The sequence below is a fragment of the Vicia villosa genome, unplaced genomic scaffold (assembly GCF_029867415.1).
Source record: "Vicia villosa cultivar HV-30 ecotype Madison, WI unplaced genomic scaffold, Vvil1.0 ctg.000048F_1_1, whole genome shotgun sequence".
NCBI classification, from domain to species: domain Eukaryota; kingdom Viridiplantae; phylum Streptophyta; class Magnoliopsida; order Fabales; family Fabaceae; genus Vicia; species Vicia villosa.
In genome coordinates, this window is record NW_026704980.1 from 505,780 (window position 1) to 526,057 (window position 20,278).

Genomic DNA, 20,278 nt, shown 5'->3' on the forward strand with positions numbered 1-20,278 from the left:
ATAACATTCCAATTTAGGCTCTTTCCAGTTCCTTCTTAGCTATCTCTGTGTTCAAGCCTTCCATGCAAGGGTATGAGTTGTTGAACATTAGGAAGGCTATGCGAATGCGGCATGCCTGAAGCAACTGACCAATATTTTACAACCACAAGAGAGCATAGTCTTAAGTCATTATATATAAATGTCACATCTCTGATATATCCATCGTTACGTCTCTTTATAGTCTGTGTAGAACTAACACTCACACTTAAGCCGAACAAATCTTAATCTGATATGATTATCCATTCAAGTGTTTTAAAGAGAAGTTTGAAAGACTGAAAAAGAAAAAGGTAAGCAGACATGAGTTTATGCACACAAGTTTTTTCATTTTTTTCATTTTTTTTAAAGAATCCAAACAACAATTCATTTGATTACAAATTCAAAACCCAAGATGTGCCTTGAATCACACACAAAAGAATACATAGCAATCTTCCATTACAGTAAACAAACAGAACCAAATCAAAAAGCACACAACAACAAACCTATTAACCAAACCGCAAAATACACGCGCCAACAAACCAAACCGAAACAACTGACAAACAAGAGGATATAACCAGAAAGGATTTAAATAAAATCCAAGTTTTATCATATACATTCTCTTCATTCATCGCTCATCAACCATCCCGTCAAATTCATCCTCATGAGGGTAATAGTCATGATGCTGACGCTGGACTTGCTTCAACTTCTTCCATAATGACTTCATTTTCTCTGCAGCCAAAGTTTAATATGTTACAAAACATTATATATTTGATGAGAAAACTAGATACAGTTAAAAAAGAAAAGAAAAATATGCATTGAATTACCGCAAGCTGATGGCTTCACATCAGATTCAAAATCCATTTTCAATTTAGGAACATGAGCTATCTTAAGCCAATCTTCGCCTGTTTCTCTCTTGCATCGGTTTACCAGCTTAGGACATTCAGAAATACGTAATTCTTTCAAGTTTATGAGTTGTTGAAAATTAGCTGGCAACGAGGTTAACTGAGCAAACCCACTCATTTCTAATGTTTGAAGAGAAGTCATGGCTCCCAACCAGTCTGGCAAGGATACAAGAGATGGAAAACTTGTGAGATACAAATTTTGCAACGAGGGAATACCTTCTAATCCATTATGTAACATGCCATTTCTATTCTCGCCGAAGATCCTCACTTGACGAAGGGAAGTTAGCATGTTCATAGTAGGTGGTAAAATGAGATTGGGACAAAAAGTGATTTGAAGTCTTTCAAGACAAGTTAGGTTTCTGGTACTTCTGGGCAAGGAACTTAAGCTACTGCAAAGTGCAAAGCTCAAAACGCGAAGAGAATTCAAACCTTCAAATACACACTTGGGAATACGCCGAAGTGCTTCACAACATGAAATGTACAGTTCTTGTAAAGAATTCAGAGAGTTGAGTTCATCAGGTAATACCACAAGTTCATGAAAATTTTCAATGAAAAGTTCCTTGAGATTTTGCATTCTGCCTGCAATTTCCTTCAAGAAAGACGCACCATCATCATTGGAATCACTTCCATCATCAGTTTCAGAAAGAGACTCCGATGAATCTTCAGTTTCCCAACTCACATAAAGAATCTCAACAGACGGAAGGGATGGTAATTCAAACTTGGGGATACCCTGAATTCTTAAGTCATAAAGTTGTGATAGCATCTCTACTCCTTCACTTTTCAACACCCTCTCTAAATTGGGTAAATCAAATAACGTCATTTTCTTTAGTGACGGAAAAGCCTCATCCGTCGCAATTTCATACAAGTCATCATCAATGTACTTTAAATCTCTCATTCCAGATACATAAAGAGTAGTCAAACATGGTAACTTACCAAGTGGAGGAAGCTGCACACAGTTTTTGCAGTTGTAGAGTATGACATCAACCAAGCCTTCCAAAATGGATGTATTTCTCATCCAATTTGGGATATTTATTCCTGCATAACCGTTCATCCCAAAACCCTTGAGGCCGATGTGAGGCTCAAGGGCATCGAGAACTTGCTCAGCACTAGTACCACTACCTTGTGAATCAACATCGCTACTCCACGACAAGTATAAGCGATTTAATTCCCTCTTACCGACTAAATTAGCTTCTCTAGCATCCCTTTCATTTGACACTTTCTCAAGGCCTTTGATGTGTAGCTTGCCTCCCAGTTGTAAGTTATGCAGCTCTGCTAAACCGAACCCAGCCTCCGATCCCACAATGAAAATGCTCAATGTTCTCAGATGAGATAACCCCCCAATGCCAGAAGGCATTGATGCTAATGAGTGACATCCTTTGATCATGAGATGTCTGAGATCTTGTAGTTGTGTCAATTGATTGGGAATACTAGAAAGGTGTTCACAAAGTTCAAGCTTTAGAGTTTGTAATTTTCTCAGGCTGCAAATAGACTCAGGCAAGATTTTAATGTCACTTCGATAAAGTTCCAAGTACCTCAAGTGGATAAATTTTTTCAAGGCCGAGAGTTGAAAAGAACTCGTACTTAATGCTCGGAGACTAGTAATTGATGGAAACTCGCCTAAATCTGATTTAGGCGGATAAAAATCAAGAAAAGTTCGCAAGGATTCCACTTGTTTGAATGGGATCTTGCTGTACTTGATTTTTTCATCAATATTGAAGCAGCTGATATGATGAACTCTTTTTGACAACTTAGTCAAGCTAGCAGCCGTTGAAGCCACGCATTGTTCTTCCATAATGGAGCTAGCAATATCATGGTATATATCATGTATTTTGAATGTAACTTTTCCTTCTTCATGAGTTTTGATTTCTTGGAAAAATGACCTCTTGTATAGTTCATCCCACACCTCATTGCCAACATGCTCCGCCTCTAAATTTCCTCCGGACGAAATAAATCCATTAGCCATCCAAAGTTGAATTAGATCTTCCTTCACCATTTCAAAATCCTTAGGAAATACAGCACAAAAAGTAAAACATGGCCTCAATGAAAATTTTAGATGGTAGTAGCTCAGACTCAAAGCAGACTTGATTGCATCATCATATAATTTCCAAATCTCACTTTTCTCAATAGAATCCCATTGATGTTCTTCAGTTTTAACGCGCAGAAGGCTTCCTACTACTTTTGCGGCAAGTGGAGAACCACCACATTTTCTCACTATATTATTTCCAATCTTTACAAGCTCTGGACGCTGTTCCCCATTTGTTTCAAAAGCATAATGTCTAGCCAATGACCACATGTCATCATCTGATAAACCTTCCAAACGATGTGCAGGGTGAGTTCCGACAATGGTTGCGACAGTATCTAGTCGTGTAGTGACTAAAATTGATGAACCTTTAGATCCATTTCCATTTTTCAGCAATGACTTGAACTCATTCCAGTTGTGTTGGTCTTCACTCCAAACATCATCAAGGACAAGTAAATATGTTTTGTTTTGCAAAATTTCTTGAACCTTTTTTTGCCTTAACTCTAAAGTCGAGAGAGGTGGACTTTTTCCATCTTTGTGTTCTATGATGGACTGCAAGATTTTCATCTTACTAAAATTATCAGAAACACACACCCAAATTTTCTCCTCAAAATGTTGAATGACGCTTTGATCCTTTAAGACCAGTTTAGCAAGTGCCGTTTTTCCATATCCGCCATGGCCAACAATGGAATAGACAGGGAGTAGTTCTTCATTGTCACTAGCATGCTCGAGAAGCAACTCAACAACCTTCTGTCTATCCTCATCTCTTCCAAGAATTAGGGGTTCAGAGATGACAGAGGTAGTTTGGCGCCATTCCTCATCTTGAGCCATTCCTGGATTTAATCCAAACTTGACTCTTTCTTCAGCAATATGATCAATCCTTTCAGCAACCTTTTTCATCTTCTTTCCAATGCTCCGACGAGCATTTAGCTTCTTAGGATGGAGTTTGATGAACTTGTTGTCTCTGGTTGCTTCAGAAAATATTGAACATTTGTCCAATATATCGTCAAGAATGTGTGCTGCATCAGTCAGATTTTTCAGCCAGTTTTTAACAGACTCAGATGAAATTTGCTTCTCCTCAGCATCTTTTAGGACAGCATGAATAGCAGTGAGATTCCTTGATAGCTTTTCAGCATGTTTGTTAACACCTTTAAATGTTGCATACTCCTCTCGGACACAAGGAGCCAGGTTTTGAATCACAGATCCAATTATAGTGTAAGCCATTTTCAGGTGTAATGAGAATTGAAATGAATAAAGGTTTGGAGATGATAGCTGTGTGTTAGACTATGGCTCTCGTCACTTTTTATAGTTGGCTGCCTCTATTAAATAATGATGGTATTATTAGTTTACCATATTAGTTCTACCAACCAATTAACAAAAGAGCAAGGCAGTGCTGGATTATTCTAATACTTTGTGCAGTCAAGAGTTTTGATGATATAGAGTTTGAATATATATTTATAGGTCCAGATAATTTTCTTTACAAATCGATTTAATAAAAACAGTCTTTTAATTGATTTTTGTACTTTTTTTTTCATTATTGTTCCGCTAGGGAACCAAAAATACTTGGTGAAATGATGAAGGAGAATATTGATGCGATGGAGTGGATCTTCGGTACGATGGTGCAGGGGGGATCTGCAAAGTTAGCACTTCAATGTCCAAATCAGTAGGAGAATGAAGAGTAAAGTTAGTTATGGATTGGGGAGAGAATATCTCAAGTCTCCCGTGGGATGCCTTATGTATGAAGAGTGGTTATGGATGTTCCTTGCCATTTCAGCGTGGAATGCGGGAGGCCATCTGATGACATCTAACGGTAAGCAGCAACCTCTGGTGTAGATCCAGTTTGGAGCTCCACAGCATGGTTACACTGTACCTTTGGTGCTAAGGTGGAGTGACTTGGACTGAAGATTGAGCCTCCACTCTTTTGGGCTAGCGGCCGGTACATTACAGTTGCCCCAAACGTTTGCCGTGGTACAACAACGGGAAGTCTCTGAGAAAGTGTTAGTTACCAAATTGTGTTAATATTTAGGGTAATTTTTGGTAACTTTCGAGTCTTTATGTGCAAAGTATTAATTATTTCATTTATATTTAGTATATATATTCGTATATTTATTTTATCGTCGAATAGTTCTTATCTATGCAATTTTTGTTGAAATTTGTAGTTTTGCTTGATGGATGGAAGCTTGAACCATGGAAAATGATTAGAAGTGATTTTAAGACCAAAAGCTAGGAATTTTGGAAAAAGGTACCGCGTTAAACACGGTAGTAGCGCGCTAAGCGCGGTTTTGAGAAAAAGATGGAAGTTCTGGCAGAAACTTCCGCGCTAAGCCCAGTTCAGATCGCGCTTAGCGCGGTTGGGCGGTTTAGCTTTTTTGGGATAGCGCGCTAAGCCGGCTTCATGGGGCGTGAAGCCGGCTTAGCGCAACAAAAATTGGGGAATGTTACACCATTTTGAGAGCTAAGAAACCCTAATACAACTGTAGCAACATAGAATCGAAGACTCGGAGCATTGATCATCGAGAAATCACCGTTGATGCTTGCTATTCTTCCTTCCTTCCTTCTTGTGCAAGCTACCATGTCTATGGATAGCTAAACCCTTTTGGTGTCAAGGCTTTGATGTAATCTTCCTTACCTTTTTGTATGTTTTTCTTATGAATATTGTGCATGAACAAGTTATTAATCAATATAGATGATCTAGTTTATTTACTCTTGAATTTCTATAGTTTAAATGTTTGTGAAATACAATATTTCAATCTTGATCTAACTCTATCATCTATCAAACATTAAGTTTAGACATAGAATTAATGGTTGATAATCACTTTGTATCGGTTTATAAATGTTATTTGTATTGTTCAATCGGTTGAGAAATCGTTGGTTGAACAATAAGGTAAATCTTGCTATAACGTTGCGGAAACGAACGGTATAGACGAACGATACGTGAAGTATTGATTGATAACGAATTCATACGCATGTTCGTAGGAAGACATACAATTTTAGGTCGATTAAATCAAGTCTTGATACTTTTCTTTAAACTTGGAACTTTCCTTATTTTAATTTTTGCTACTAAACTTGTGAATGATCTTTTACCAAACCAAATCCAAAGCAACTTTAACTCAAGACAATATAAACTATAGAACGGCGGTGATATCACACCAATTCCTGTGGAAACGATAAACTAAAAGTACTCCAATATACTTTCAACAAAATGGCGCCGTTGTCGGGGATTGTTGTTTAGATATTGCAAGCATTGCAATAGTTTGTTTTGTATTGAGTCTTATAATTAATCTCTTATTTCTAAGTTCTTATTCCTTGTGTTTGTTAATTTGCTTGGTTAGCTTTTCAGAAAACAGTTTATGCGAGGAAGTGTACTTGCAGACCAACTCCTTTTTGATCCTGAGATTGAAAGGACTGCACGTAGACTGAATAGCAAAACTCGAAGACGAAGGCAGCTAGCAAAGGAACGAAGACAACAACAAGGGGAAGCTTCTTCTTCCTCAACTCCGGTTGAAAACTTAGTTGAGGAAGAAATGGTAGCACCAGTACCTAATGTTCTACCTCGAGGGCCTTGCGTTAATAGCCCTCGATTGAATGCTCAATTTGCTCGTGGTCAAAACAATGGAAGGAACTCCGAGATGAAAACAGGGTTACTTCAATTGTTATATCAAAATCCTTTCACGGGATTAGATCACGAAGATCCTTTCACTCATCTCACAAAGTTTTATGAGATAGCCGGAACCATTGGTGCTCCGGAGGCCGAAGAAGAACATGTGTTCAAGAGACTATTTCCTCACTCCTTGATAGGAAAAGCTAAGGAATGGTATCTTGATCAATCAAACAATGTCATGACTAACTGGAATGAGTTGGAGGAGAAATTTCTTGATCGGTTCTTTCCACATAATAGGTTCATGGAAGCGAAAACTTCCATTTCTGTGTTCTCACAAGGTCAAAGTGAGGCTCTCAATGAAGCGTGGGAGAGGTTCAAATCTATGGTTCAAAAATGCAAAGGGCATGGATTTGATGAATTGACTCAAATCCATATCTTTAGAAATGGACTTCAACCACAACCGAAAACACTTTTAGATGCTACTCGCATTATTGCGAATGAGCTCAAAAGAGTTGCTTTGAGTGGTACTCGCCATAGTGATCGTGCTCCCTGCAAGTTGATCTTTCCTGGTCTTATCATGAATTTGTGCAAGAAGGCTAGAGTGCAAATTCCTACTGAGGGTCTTGTGTCGATTGATGGTTTTATTGATGAGATTTTTATTGATCGCTATTGTTTATCCAGGTTGACTGTTGTTCCTGTTGCTGCTGCTCGCCCTGCTCGCTGCCGTAGTGATCCTGATAGAGAGGAGAACTTGGCATTTCATATGGCGCATCAGAGAGCGTTCATGTTTTTACATGACTCTATGTCTCAGTTGAGATTGCAGATGATAGAGCCCAATGTGGCTCATCCTTGGAGTTCTCGCCAGGACTTGGTGGATTTTGCTAATTGGCCTGAGGTCAGGCCATTTCTTGAGGAGGAGGTAGGTGGCGAGGGTGAGAATGAAAATGTGGAAGAAAATCTTCATGATGATGATGAGTTTGATGTTGGTGGTTGATTTCTTGGGTGGTTGATGATTATTATTATTAGTTTTATGTTTAGTATTAGTATGTTTATGTTTATATGACTTTTGTTTATTTAAGTTATGTTTATGTTTTGTTTCATCCTTTCAAAGGATGAGGTATTTTGAATCTTAGGCAAATCTTTGCCTTTTGGATATTTTGACACCTTTTGGTGTTTGTTTTAATTTGTTGGTTATAATTAAGTTTCTTTATTAGTTAAAGTTCTTTATATTTATATATATATATATATATATATATATATATATATATATATATATATATATATATATATATATATGCAATTGTGATTAAATTAAGTTTGTCCTAAGTGAGTGTCTTGAAGGAACTTCCTTGTTGAAAAAAAGAGTGTAGTCACAAACAAATGAGGAGGTGATGATATAATGTGAAAATTGTACGAGCAAGGTACATTTTTATCGCTTTCTTTAAGATACCATGATCTTGATGCTATTAATTGTACACATTAGATGTCAATATTTTATTTTGCAAAAATAGTTCAATTGTGAATCAATTTAGTGTGAGGAGACTTTCCGTTGTATATATATAATTGTGTGGGATACCAACAATGTGCGTTTAACTCGTTTTTATTATGTTTAATCTTGCGTTTTTATTAAATTGTGTAAAGCATGAAAGTGATCAAGGCATTTTGTTTCGCATTACGAGTATAACTTCTCTACCAAAAATGACCTACCCAGTGAGTGTTTGAGTATTTGCTAACCACTTAGAGCCGTTTTTGCCAAGATTCAGTCGGTATCACACCCTTGTTTCAATTATATATCATTGCCGACTTTTGATTTGAATCTTGATGACTTTCTTTTAACCTTGAATTGTTACCATGAAATATGGTTAGGATTGATTCCTTTTTGCCTTAGAATAGGGAGCATTCTTAATTGTATGATGATGATATTCAAGTTGGGGAGAATATTTTTTTTTGTATGGTATGGAGAAGAAAATAATTGATTACTCAATAGAGAAAAGAAAAAGAAAAGAAAAAGAAAGAAAAAGAAAACAAAAGAGCTTTGTGAATAGCAAGTTTCCTTGAAATTAAAAGGTTGACCTCTTGAGCAATAAAAGAATGAAATCGGTAGGTAAAGATGTATGGATGTAGTTGTGATTTGAATGCTCTCTTAGGTTTTGACACCATCGTTTTAATAGCCGTGAGAAATGACACTTCCTTGTTAACCAAACCAAGCTACAACCTTAAAGTCCTTTGTGATTCATGCTTTTACGCTTTTTGTATAAATGTTGTGTAGATGAATGCATAATTAATTCTGGATGTTGGCGTCATTGTTGTGTGAGTGTTAGGATCCTCAATTTTGTTCTCTTACAAGAGAAGTGGGTAGGTTGTGATTCATTCTTGAACTTATTTTGTTTTAGGAATTATTGACATAGAATTTGTATATAGGACTAGCTTCTTAATCATGGTATTTTTGTGAGAGTGGTAAGAATTTATCTTTGCATATTTTTGAAATTTGAACCATCCATTTGTGCTTATGTGACTATTTGTTCCTGAAATTTGTTGTTCCTTGAAGATTTTCATTATTTTTGTTTGAGGACAAACAAGGGTTTAAGTTGGGGAGAGTTGTTAGTTACCAAATTGTGTTAATATTTAGGGTAATTTTTGGTAACTTTCGAGTCTTTATGTGCAAAGTATTAGTTATTTCATTTTGATTTAGTATATATATTTGTATATTCATTTTATCATCGAATAGTTCTTATCTATGCAATTTTGGTTGAAACTTGTAGTTTTGCTTGATGGATGGAAGCTTGAACCATGGAGAATGATTAGAAGTGATTTCAAGACCAAAAGCTAGGAATTTTGGAAAAAGTTACCGTGCTAAGCACGGTAGTAGCGCGCTAAGCACGGTAGTAGCGCGCTAAGCGCGGTTTTGAGAAAAAGATGGAAGTTCTGGCAGAAACTTCCGCGCTAAGCCCGGTTCAGATCGCGCTTAGCGTGATTGGGCGGTTTAGCTTTTTTGGGATAGCACGCTAAGCCGGCTTCATGGGGCTTAGCGCGGTCTGCGGATTTCTGTTTTTCTATTTAAGGAACAGAACAGAAATTGGGGATTGTTACACCATTTTGAGAGCTAAGAAACCCTAATACAACTGTAGCAACATAGAATCAAAGAATCGGAGCATTGATCGTCGAGAAATCACCGTTGATGCTTGCTATTCTTCCTTCTTTCCTTCTTTCCTTCTTGTGCAAGCTACCATGTCTATGGATAGCTAAACCCTTTTGGTGTCAAGGCTTTGATGTAATCTTCCTTACCTTTTGTATGTTTTTCTTATGAATATTGTGTATGAACAAGTTATTAATCAATATAGATGATCTAGTTTATTTACTCTTGAATTTCTATGGTTTAAATGTTTGTGAAATACAATATTTCAATCTTGATCTAACTCTATCATCTATCAAACATTAAGTCTAGACATAGAATTAATGGTTGATAATCACTTTGTATCGGTTTATAAATGTTATTTGTATTGTTCAATCGGTTGAGAAATCGTTGGTTGAACAATAAAGTAAATCTTGCTATAACGTTGCGGAAACGAACTGTATAGACGAACAATACGTGAAGTATTGATTGATAATGAATTCATACGCATGTTCGTAGGAAGACATACAATTTTAGGTCGATTAAATCAAGTCTTGATACTTTTATTTAAACTTAGAACTTTCCTTATTTTAATCTTTGCTACTAAACTTGTGAATGATCTTTTACAAAACCAAATCCAAAGCAACTTTAACTCAAGACAATATAAACTATAGAACGGCGGTGATATCGCACCAATCCCTGTGGAAACGATAAACTAAAAGTACTTCAATATACTTTCAACAGAAAGCTGGGTTAGGCTTATAGTGTCAGATCCATTGCTTTGAGAAGTGATAAATATTTGGTTGCCGACGGGAGTAACCTTGGAAACATGCGCACTAAATACTAGTAAGGTCTCGTAGAATTGTAGTTACAAGTGACCTTAGATCCTTAGACAATGGTGTGGCGTTCCATCTAGGAAGCTTAAGTGTATCCAAGTGTTGTTACAATATCGAAGAAAATCCAATCGTTTTCTTTCATCCTCCCATTTCCTTTTATTATTGATTTCCATATCTCACCTCAATATATACCAGTTACTTTACCTTCCTAACCATATATCCACTTTTTGTGCAAATTCTAATCTTTTTCTTCTTCTACAAACCCCGATTGTTTTCTACTGAACTTTAGTGCTTTATGTTGCATCTATATTTTTCCCTTATGTGGGTTCTCTAAGGGTTGAGATATTTATAGCCATTGTCTCTTGGTAGGATTGTTGGTAAGGAAAATGTCTTTCCTTAACTCCTCAACGAATACATGGGAGTAAGAAGATTTATTCTCCTTCCTTAATCAAAATATCAAATTCCTCGACAACCTTGACCAAAACCAGCCCTTTCATGGACACTCCACCTTCCGTGCACTGAGGCGGTTGACCTTTGATGGACATGGGCTAGGGTTGGGTGATCCAAGCTCCAATAAAAAATCTAAGCTCCAAATGGGCGACCTAAGCTCGAGATGGGTGACATGCTCATTCTATCTTATAGATAATGCGTTGTTTGATTTAGGGGCAAGTGTTAACTTAACGACCCTTTAGATTTGTAAACGACTAGAGCTCGGTGAGATAAAGGCCATAAAATGTCATTACAATTGGCTGATAAATCCATAAAATATATGTTAGGAATATTGGAAGATGTCTTGATAAGGATCGACCAATTATATATTCCTACCAATTTCGTAGTCATGGAGATGGAAGAGGATGCTCACATCCCAATCATCTTAGGTGGATCTTTCTTGGCCACTACTGGAGCCATAATTAATGTAAAGAAAGAAAAACTTACTTTTGATGTGGGAGGAGAGAAAATAGAGTTTATTTTGTTGAAGTTTAGGAGAAATCCATATGTTGGTGATTCTTATTGCCAAGTTGATGTTATTGATGAATATTTTATAGAGTATTCGTCAGACTCACATCCGATCGATGGGTTGGAGGTGAAGGTAGAGAAAAACACAAGAAATGAGGGGTTTGAATTAAGTTTTCAAAACTTTCCCCTTCTTAATAAATATTCATTTCGATAAACATTACCGAATGCAATAAAGAAAAAGATGACCCATTCATTTATTCAGGTTCCCCTTAGAAACGGTTAGTTCTGTCCACCTGCCAAGGTGATTTTGCCTTAGAAAATGACTCAATCCACTAATCATAGAAATGATTACAATTTCACGGGGCAACTGCCAGTGACTAACAACAAAACATTGATCCATTCTATTAGTGGTCCCTTAAGAATTCTGACCCAACTGATCCCTTAAGAGATATAACGATCAACGACTCCTTTAATAATTCTGACCCAACTGGTCCCCTAACGAAGATTTCCCACAATGATAACCAGTCACTGTCTTCTTTAATATACATACTAAAACTAGTCACTCAAGGAACAATCAATAGAAATTGATTAACAAGTTGTGTTTACAAGATTTCTTCTTAAAAGCAGATTACACAAATGTTTAAGTACAAGCAACACAAAAGTGTTGAGCAAGATATGAGAAACTCCTTGCTTTTACAAGATTCTACAAAGATGTTCTTGATGATTTTTAAGTTGCATCTTGTAGTAATCTTCTTCTCTTCTTTTTCTTTGTCCTCTTTAGCTTCAACTTCGTAACGTTGCAACTACTTGTGCTTTGCTTTGATTGAAATTTGACTTCTTCACATTGTTGTAGCATTGCAACTTTAGCATTTGTGATGGACAACATCTTCAGCTTTGGTATTTGCGTAGCATCTTCGAATTTTGTAGTAGCAATCAACAGCTTTGGCTATTTGAGTAACATCATATTTGGTTGTTCACCTTTTAGAAGCATTTCTTCTGAAGTCTTGATCTTATTTTATAGTCTTCAGAGAAAGAGACATTGTGATAATAGAAGAGTCTTTTTTTTAAAAGCTAACTGTTACTTTCCAACGGATATAAGTAGGATGTTGGATAGTAGAACACGTTACTTCATTAGCCTGTAGCTTTCAGCTTTGACATGATGGTGTGGAAGACAACTTTTGAATAGTACTAACGTCTTGATAAGTGTGAGTTATTGAACAGGCCGTTATACTGAATCTTTTTGAGAAAGTTTCTTGATATTATCTTCAAATGACGTACTTCTGATTCTGAAGTAGTAAGCTTGGAAGAGATCATTTTCTTTTCTTTGTTCTTCTGATGATGTATCTAATGATTAGTTCAGAAACTACTTTGTTAGGATAGCATAAGAACATTAAAACCAATAGGAACAGAACTTTGTCTTTCAGAAATAATGAAAGTAGCCTTTCTGAAGTGTGACGTAAGACTTCCCAGATCAAATATGTATCTGAAAAGATAACTGATTTGGGAGTGATACAACACGAGCAATACAAGAAATAGTGTTAGAGTCTTTCATGATAGAACATTGTCTCCAGATAATAGTGAAACTACATATCTGAGGAATACGTCTAGATATCTGAACAAGAGTCATCAACTAATTTGTATTTTTGATTCTGATCTTTATCAACTGATCCGGACTATGTCTTCAGAGTAACGAGCAACAGCTCTTCTGACGAACATATCTTGACATCTGATCTTGAATCAACAGCTTGTATTTGATGTAGACTTTGTTTCTGATCTGAAGCAACAACTTCTTGTAGACTTTATTTCTTCTGGAGACACTAGAGAGTTATGAAGCAGCAACTTATGGAGAAGTACACAAGAGATCCTCTTTTTGATTAACATTCAACATTCCATAGAACTATTGATGTTCTTTTGGAATTGAAAGAGCGTAGTCTTTCTAAAGACAACATTTCTGATGATTCCTTAGACAACAGTCCTAAATCATACAAGCTTCTGATCCTCACACTCAAGAAAACATTAGAAACGAAATTGTTTACATACAAAATATATATGTTGTTATCATCAAAACTTAGAGATAAAGTGTAGAACCAAATTTTGTTTAAGAAGGAGGCATGTCTCATTGCTAGTTCCAACCTTAAGAATGACAAGGCTCAAGTGTATGAAATTATGATGGATAAAATCTCAGTATTCAAAACCATTTCTTAAAACTACTTACAAATCATAGTCCCAAAACTGAGAGCGAGGAAAATTTGACGACAGGTTTAAATCGATGCCTCAAAGTTTTAGGTATGAGTTTTTAGATGAGGAATTTAATGACCTGGTCTTTATAAATACCAACTTAAGTAAAGTAGAAATAAAAAAACTACTAGTTGTCTTGAAGAAATACCCAAAAGCCATAGGGTGAACCATTAATTTAGGATTTGAAATGAATAAGTCCCTATATTTTATGCACAAGATCTTCCAAGAGGAGGACTATAAGCCTTCGAGAGAGCATCAAAGGAGATTAAATCCAAATATGAGGGAGGTAGTGAAGAATGAAGTGTTGAAACTCCTAGAAGTTGTGGTAATTTACCCTTATTTGAGACAACAAATGGTTTAGTCCCGATCAGTTAGTACCTAAGATGGAAGGGATGATCGTAATAAAAAATGAAAAAGATGAGTCAGTAGCAACCAAAATTTTAATAGGGCGGAGAATGTACATTGAATATAGAAAATTAAACAAAGGCACTCAAAATGACCATTTCCCGCTCCAGTTCATCGATCAGATGTTAGAACATCTAACGAAGCACTCACAATTTTGCTACTTGAATGGATATTCAAAAAAATTCCATATCCCTATTCATCCAAGTATCAAGAAAAAATTACATTTACTTTCCCCTACGATACATTTTCATATAGGCGAATTCCCTTTCGGATATGTAATACACACACTACATTCCAATGTTGTATGATGTTAGTTTTCTTCAATTTCCTAGAAGACATTATGGATGTTCTTGTGGACGCTTTTCAATATATAAACCTAGTTTTGATGAATATCTAGATGATTTGAAAAAGGTCTTTGAAATTCCGCTTTATAGTTAAAGAGGGTAATTCTTGGGAATTTAATGTCCGAGAGAGGGATATAGGTAGACGAAGCCAAAATTAAGGTTATAGAGAAGTTAACATCTCCTATCCATATGAAAGAAATTAGAAGCTTCCTAGGTCATGCAGATTTTTAGCTTCATTTCATTAGAGATTTCTTTAAAATCTCTAAACTCCTGAGGGCTCTGCTTATGAAAGATGATGAGTTTAATTTGGATGTCATGGCATTTAGTTTGATTTTCTGTTTTAATGTTTTTCTTGTTTGTGTGCATGTTGTTGATCAAAACTTTTTTCTACTTAAATCATATTGAAATTTTTAATTTTTTTAATTTCATTGTAGAGAATTAGCATATAGATTTATGAGAAGTAAGGATTAAAAATAAATATTTTGTGAAAAACTTGGTAAATCAGTGTTTAGAAGTAAGAAATAAGGCTATAGATTAGAAGCTTCCTAACGCCTAAAGCCCCCTAATAAGATATTAACTTAGCTTTATATTACATGTAATATTTGTTACCAAGACATATTTTTTAAGTATTTCATATTAAGTGGTTTGACATAGTATTGATTTCTGCATATTTATGTTGTTTGGCTGAGGATGAATAAAAATTGAATAAGGGAAATTAAGTTGGGTAATCCTCACCAGTTAATCAACCCAACGGTGAGTTGATATAAAATTAATGGAAAAGAATATATGTGCGTGTGTGTATGTGTGCATGCATTTGTGTGTGTGTATGTGTTGTGTATGTGTGATGCACGTGCACGAGCGTGTGTGTATGTATAATAAATAAAGGATGTTTAATTGTAGTACGTCGGATAACCCTAACCCAGTTGTACTTCCTAAAGGTTAGTCGATTCTTAAGTCATGAATAAAGGAAAAATTCCTCAGCTCGAACAATGCATTATGTGTTGTGAAATTAGTTAAAAACTGTATAAAATGCCTTAAAATAACAACACGTATGTTTGAAAGTGACAATAGTTGGGTACAGAGATTTATGGTCAAGTCTATAGTGGAAATGTTATCTTTGTGGGTTTATTTAAAAAGCATTTTACAAGACCCTTAGGACCAAACAAGTAGCAAAAACATTAACCTTAGGATGAATGGACCATGAAGTTTTCTTTTTAAAACAATTTGTCCTATTTTTTTATGCAAGCAATGGTCTAAGTATGGGGTGTGAGATCAATGGTGTTTTTATCGTTTTTAGTTGTATGATTTTAATTCATCGAAGTAACTTTTCATTTCACTTTCCATATTTCTATATATCCCTTTTCCTTAATATTCCCACACTTAGAAACTATTAGGAACCAAAACTTTATCAGCTCCAACTACTTATATAACCTAGAAATCACACTATCATTGTTCCAACCTTAAGAAAAGATTTTAATTTGTAAAGAGAAACAATGTGAATTCAAACAATGATCTTACTCCCTAAACTGAAATTTTAAGAAAAAAGTTTCATATTGAGCCAAGCTCAATCTAACAACTATATATGTAATCCAATAGTCACTAGCCTAGATATCCCGAGCATGTCTTAAATGAGCCCCCATATACATCTTGTGATCTAATCAAGACTGTGTGAAATAAATCTTATCATGATCTTCCTACAACCCTCCACAAAGACAACTATCTAGTTAGGATTTGGGATTCTAAATCCATATTTTGTCTACTATAAATCCTAACTCATGACTTAGGTTCAAAAGTAAAATTTCTAAATTCAAAGCTCCACTCTCATAACTATTGATTGACTTGAACGTCAAAGTGTTTACATGTGCACTATTGTAAGCATAAGTCCATCTTTTTATATATTTGGGGTTACTTGTGGAGGTTAATCCCCATATAGAAGCAACTTGGGACTCTCTAGTTAGCTTGTTGTCCAAGAGGTTGTGCTCTAGGAAGCATGAGTATGTGACTCTAGGGGACGAATTATCTTACTCCATTAAATGCTTAATGATATCCATATCTTATTTTTATCCTTTACAAAAGTTCTTATGAAGTTTTGGAAAAAACTAGTTAGGATTTTAAGAAGACTTCCTTGCCTAAACACACTAGTTCATGACTTATTAACTCAAGCAACCTAGATAGAAACTTCATTGCCTAAACACATACGTTTAGGACTTCCTTGCTCAGACACTCGGTCTGAGACTTTACATATTCTAAACAAAATGTTTAGGATTTACAACAAGAGGTACGTGATATACAATCATAGGTACTCAAAGAATATAACACAATAAAAGACTTACTTCTTGAGATTTCTAAAATATACAAAGATAAGAAATCTCAAAACTATGTGCAATACAACAAATATATAAATCCTATAGTACATTTCCACTTGTTGTTGTTGTTGTTGTATTTCTTATTGTTTTCTTCCTTCAAATCTTCAGCTCCTTATATAGAGACAACTAAAGAGCTGTTGGAAGATGACTAACATAAGTGAATTTGCTGAGAAGCAATTTCCAAGATATATATATATATATATATATATATATATATATATATATATATATATATAGAGAGAGAGAGAGAGAGAGAGAGAGAGAGAGAGAGAGAGAGTTGGTACTTTGCTGAGACATCATATTCCGATCCATCAGAATCTTAGTGATTTGTTTTTCTGTATAAGCAATTTAACTAGGTCAAAACTAAGTTAATTTATGGGTTAATAATTCTGCACACTCGAACAAATGTTAATATATCCTATTGTTCTTAAAATATTTTGTTATCATTAAAACTCAATGAATATGAATATATTTTGTTCTAACACACAATAGTAATTTCTAAGCAGCAGAAAAAGAAGATTAAAAAATATCTATGAGTTTATGTCCTTATTTCACTCGTTCCAAAGGTTAGTTTTTTTTTTTATTTGGATTTTGGTATAGTCCTCAAGTACATATTTTTCATGATCTATTTACTAATATGTTAGCTATGGACAAGATATATGGGTAGTTAGAAGTTCCAACATACTTGAGATGTTTAGTAAAGCCAAATATTACAATTTACAAGGGCACGGTTGAATGAACATGAAACAAATAATTACTTAAAGATAAAATAAAACAGTATAAAATTAATATAAACTTTTAAATCTCGTTAACAAAAAATGTCAAATGGAATGAAATTCATTATGATTAAGAGAAAAATACCGGAACAAAAAAGTGATTATTTGGTAGGTTTTGAAGGAAGATGCAATTAATGATTGAGTGTAATTTTAGTATAAAAAATGGTAGGCAAACTATATTATACTCTTTAATTGTATTTTTTAAATCACAATCGTTAATTAAATTTTACGGTTGATATTTATTGTTCTCATTTCTCACAAAAGATATCAGTTATCACTGGATAAGCTCCATACAAATCAAAAGTTAAAGGTCGTGATTCATTGTTCTCATTTCTCATAATAACCAAGTGTTATCAACCGTTAAAAGAATCAAATGACACCAAGGTGTCAAAGTTTAATTTGACACCAAATCTCAACCGTTAAAAGAATTGATCAAACGGTGATACTAAATAGCCTATTTATTAGGAGAAAAATATGCTATATATATTTTTATTATTATTTTATTTTATTTTATTTAGTATCATCGTTAGATCAATTCTTTTAACGGTTGAGATTTTAGTGTCAAGTTAAACTTTGACACCTTGATGTCATTTGATATATATATATATATATATATATATATATGATCAAATGACACAAGGTGTCAAAAATTAATTTGACATCAAATTTCAACTGTTAAAAGAATTGATTCAACAGTCGTATTAAATTAAATAAAATAATACAAAAATATATAGTCTATTTTTTCGCCTAAAAAATAGGCTATTTATATGACCTTTGATCAATTCTTTTAACGGTTGAGTTTGGTGTCAAATTAAACTTTGACACCTTACTGTCGTTTGATCCTATCTCGTATATATATATATATATATATATATATATATATATATATATATATATATATATATATATATATATATATATATATATATATATATATATATATATATTTAAAAAAATTCTTACCACTGAAAAAGTGCCTTGTTCTAAAACTTGATAGAATATTAGAGCTCCTTTCTTCGCATGCTCCGGAAAACATCATGTTACTTTATTTGAGGTTAGAGGAGACAGCCTAGTATGATCACAAGAAACAATTTGTATTAATTAATTTCTGATTTTCTAATGTTCTCAATGTCTCCTTTACACTTCTTTTTCTTTGCATGTTTGTTACATGTATTTATATACTTAGTGGACATTGTTCTCACTACTTTCTATAAATGTTATAAAAATCAGATGAATTAAACAAAGGATTAAATATGTTTTTGGTCCTTCTAAATATAGCGGTTTTCAATTTTAGTCCTTCTAAATATTTTCTTCAAAGAATGGTCCTTCTAAAAATTTTAATTTTAACTTTTGGTCCCTCATGGCAAAATCGTAGCTAAAATGGTCGCTAATTTCGTCGCTAAATTAAAAACCGTCGCTAAAACCGTCACTAAAACCGTCACTAAATTGAAAAAACCGTCGCTAAATTGCAGGAGAGACCAAAAGTTAAAATTAAAATTTTTAGGAGGACCATTCTTTGAAGAAAATATTTCGAGGGACTAAAGTTGAAAACCGCTATATTTTGAGGGACCAAAAACTTATTTAACCCTTAAACAAATTATACATTCTTTGGAGGGCATGATTATGAGTTTTAGGTGGGTGAGAATTGAAATGAAGGATGTTAACAAATTGCCTGACAGTGAGAATGCCAGTATATTTAAAGCTGGTTTCGTCCAACAAGATTCTTGTTAATCTGGCAATAAAGCACCTCTAATCATGCAACACATTATCTTAGAATATTTTATTAAATTTTCTTTTTACTTTTAAATGATGCAATTTAAAACTTTATATTAAATTTCACAAAACTGCCTCGCATTTTAATATTCTATTTCTACTCATATTTAATTTTATTATAATTTAAAATATTAAATTTAATATTTTAATTAATATTAATATAAATAAAATTAATAAATAAATAAAATCACTACTATATAAAACAAATTCGATAACACAATATTACCACGACAATTTATTCACCATAATCATATTTAATTTTTTATAAGCATATTTTTATTTCTTTTATTAAGAAACTTTTCATCACGGTTCTTTTAAATAACTGTTGTCATATAATTTAGGTGACAAACTTCGAATTCCAACATCAACATTTTTTATTTTTTCAATAAAAATAAGTGTGTGTCCCTTAACATTTATTTTTATTTAAAAATTGAAACTATAACAACTACGTTTGTTTTAACAAACCGTGGTTATATATTCTATATTTCACTACGGTTGAATCATGCAACCGTTGTGAAATTGTTTTCCACAAAATTAAAACATAACATGTACTTTATTCCTTTTATAGCACACAGGGGTGCCCTAGTGAACGAGACAACATCGAATATCATTTTTGGAAGCGAAATCTTCACCATTTTCATTCATTTCTGGAAGCGAAATCTTCACCATCCTCGTCGAATACCATTTATGGTACTTTAGCGAACGAGGCGATAGTGGGCGAATTCTTCACCATCTTCATTCATTTCTGGAAACGAAATCTTCACCATCCTCTTCGAATATCATTTTCGTTACGTTACCATACCCTTCTAAATGTTTAGGTTCTTCGCTAGAGTTACTTGTTACTTTTTTTAAACGTGCAAATGATGATATTGTTTACGTGATATTTCATGAATCAATGGCTTATGTTTATGGTCTTCCAAATGGACGAGATCA

At 34.2% G+C, this 20,278-nt stretch overlaps 2 protein-coding genes across 3 annotated transcripts in view; both read right to left on the minus strand.

Annotated features, from left to right (window-relative positions):
• LOC131623032 (protein DETOXIFICATION 34-like) overlaps positions 1-20,278 on the minus strand; it is a 50,571-nt gene that overhangs the window by 6,646 nt on the left and 23,647 nt on the right. The window lies entirely within an intron of this gene.
• Positions 497-4,161, minus strand: LOC131623028 (putative disease resistance protein RGA1). Its single transcript, XM_058894028.1, has 2 exons — positions 840-4,161; positions 497-744 (listed from the first exon to the last, which is right to left on the minus strand). Exons 1-2 carry the CDS (start codon positions 4,159-4,161, stop codon positions 641-643), a joined length of 3,426 nt encoding a protein of 1,141 aa, XP_058750011.1. The 3' UTR covers positions 497-640.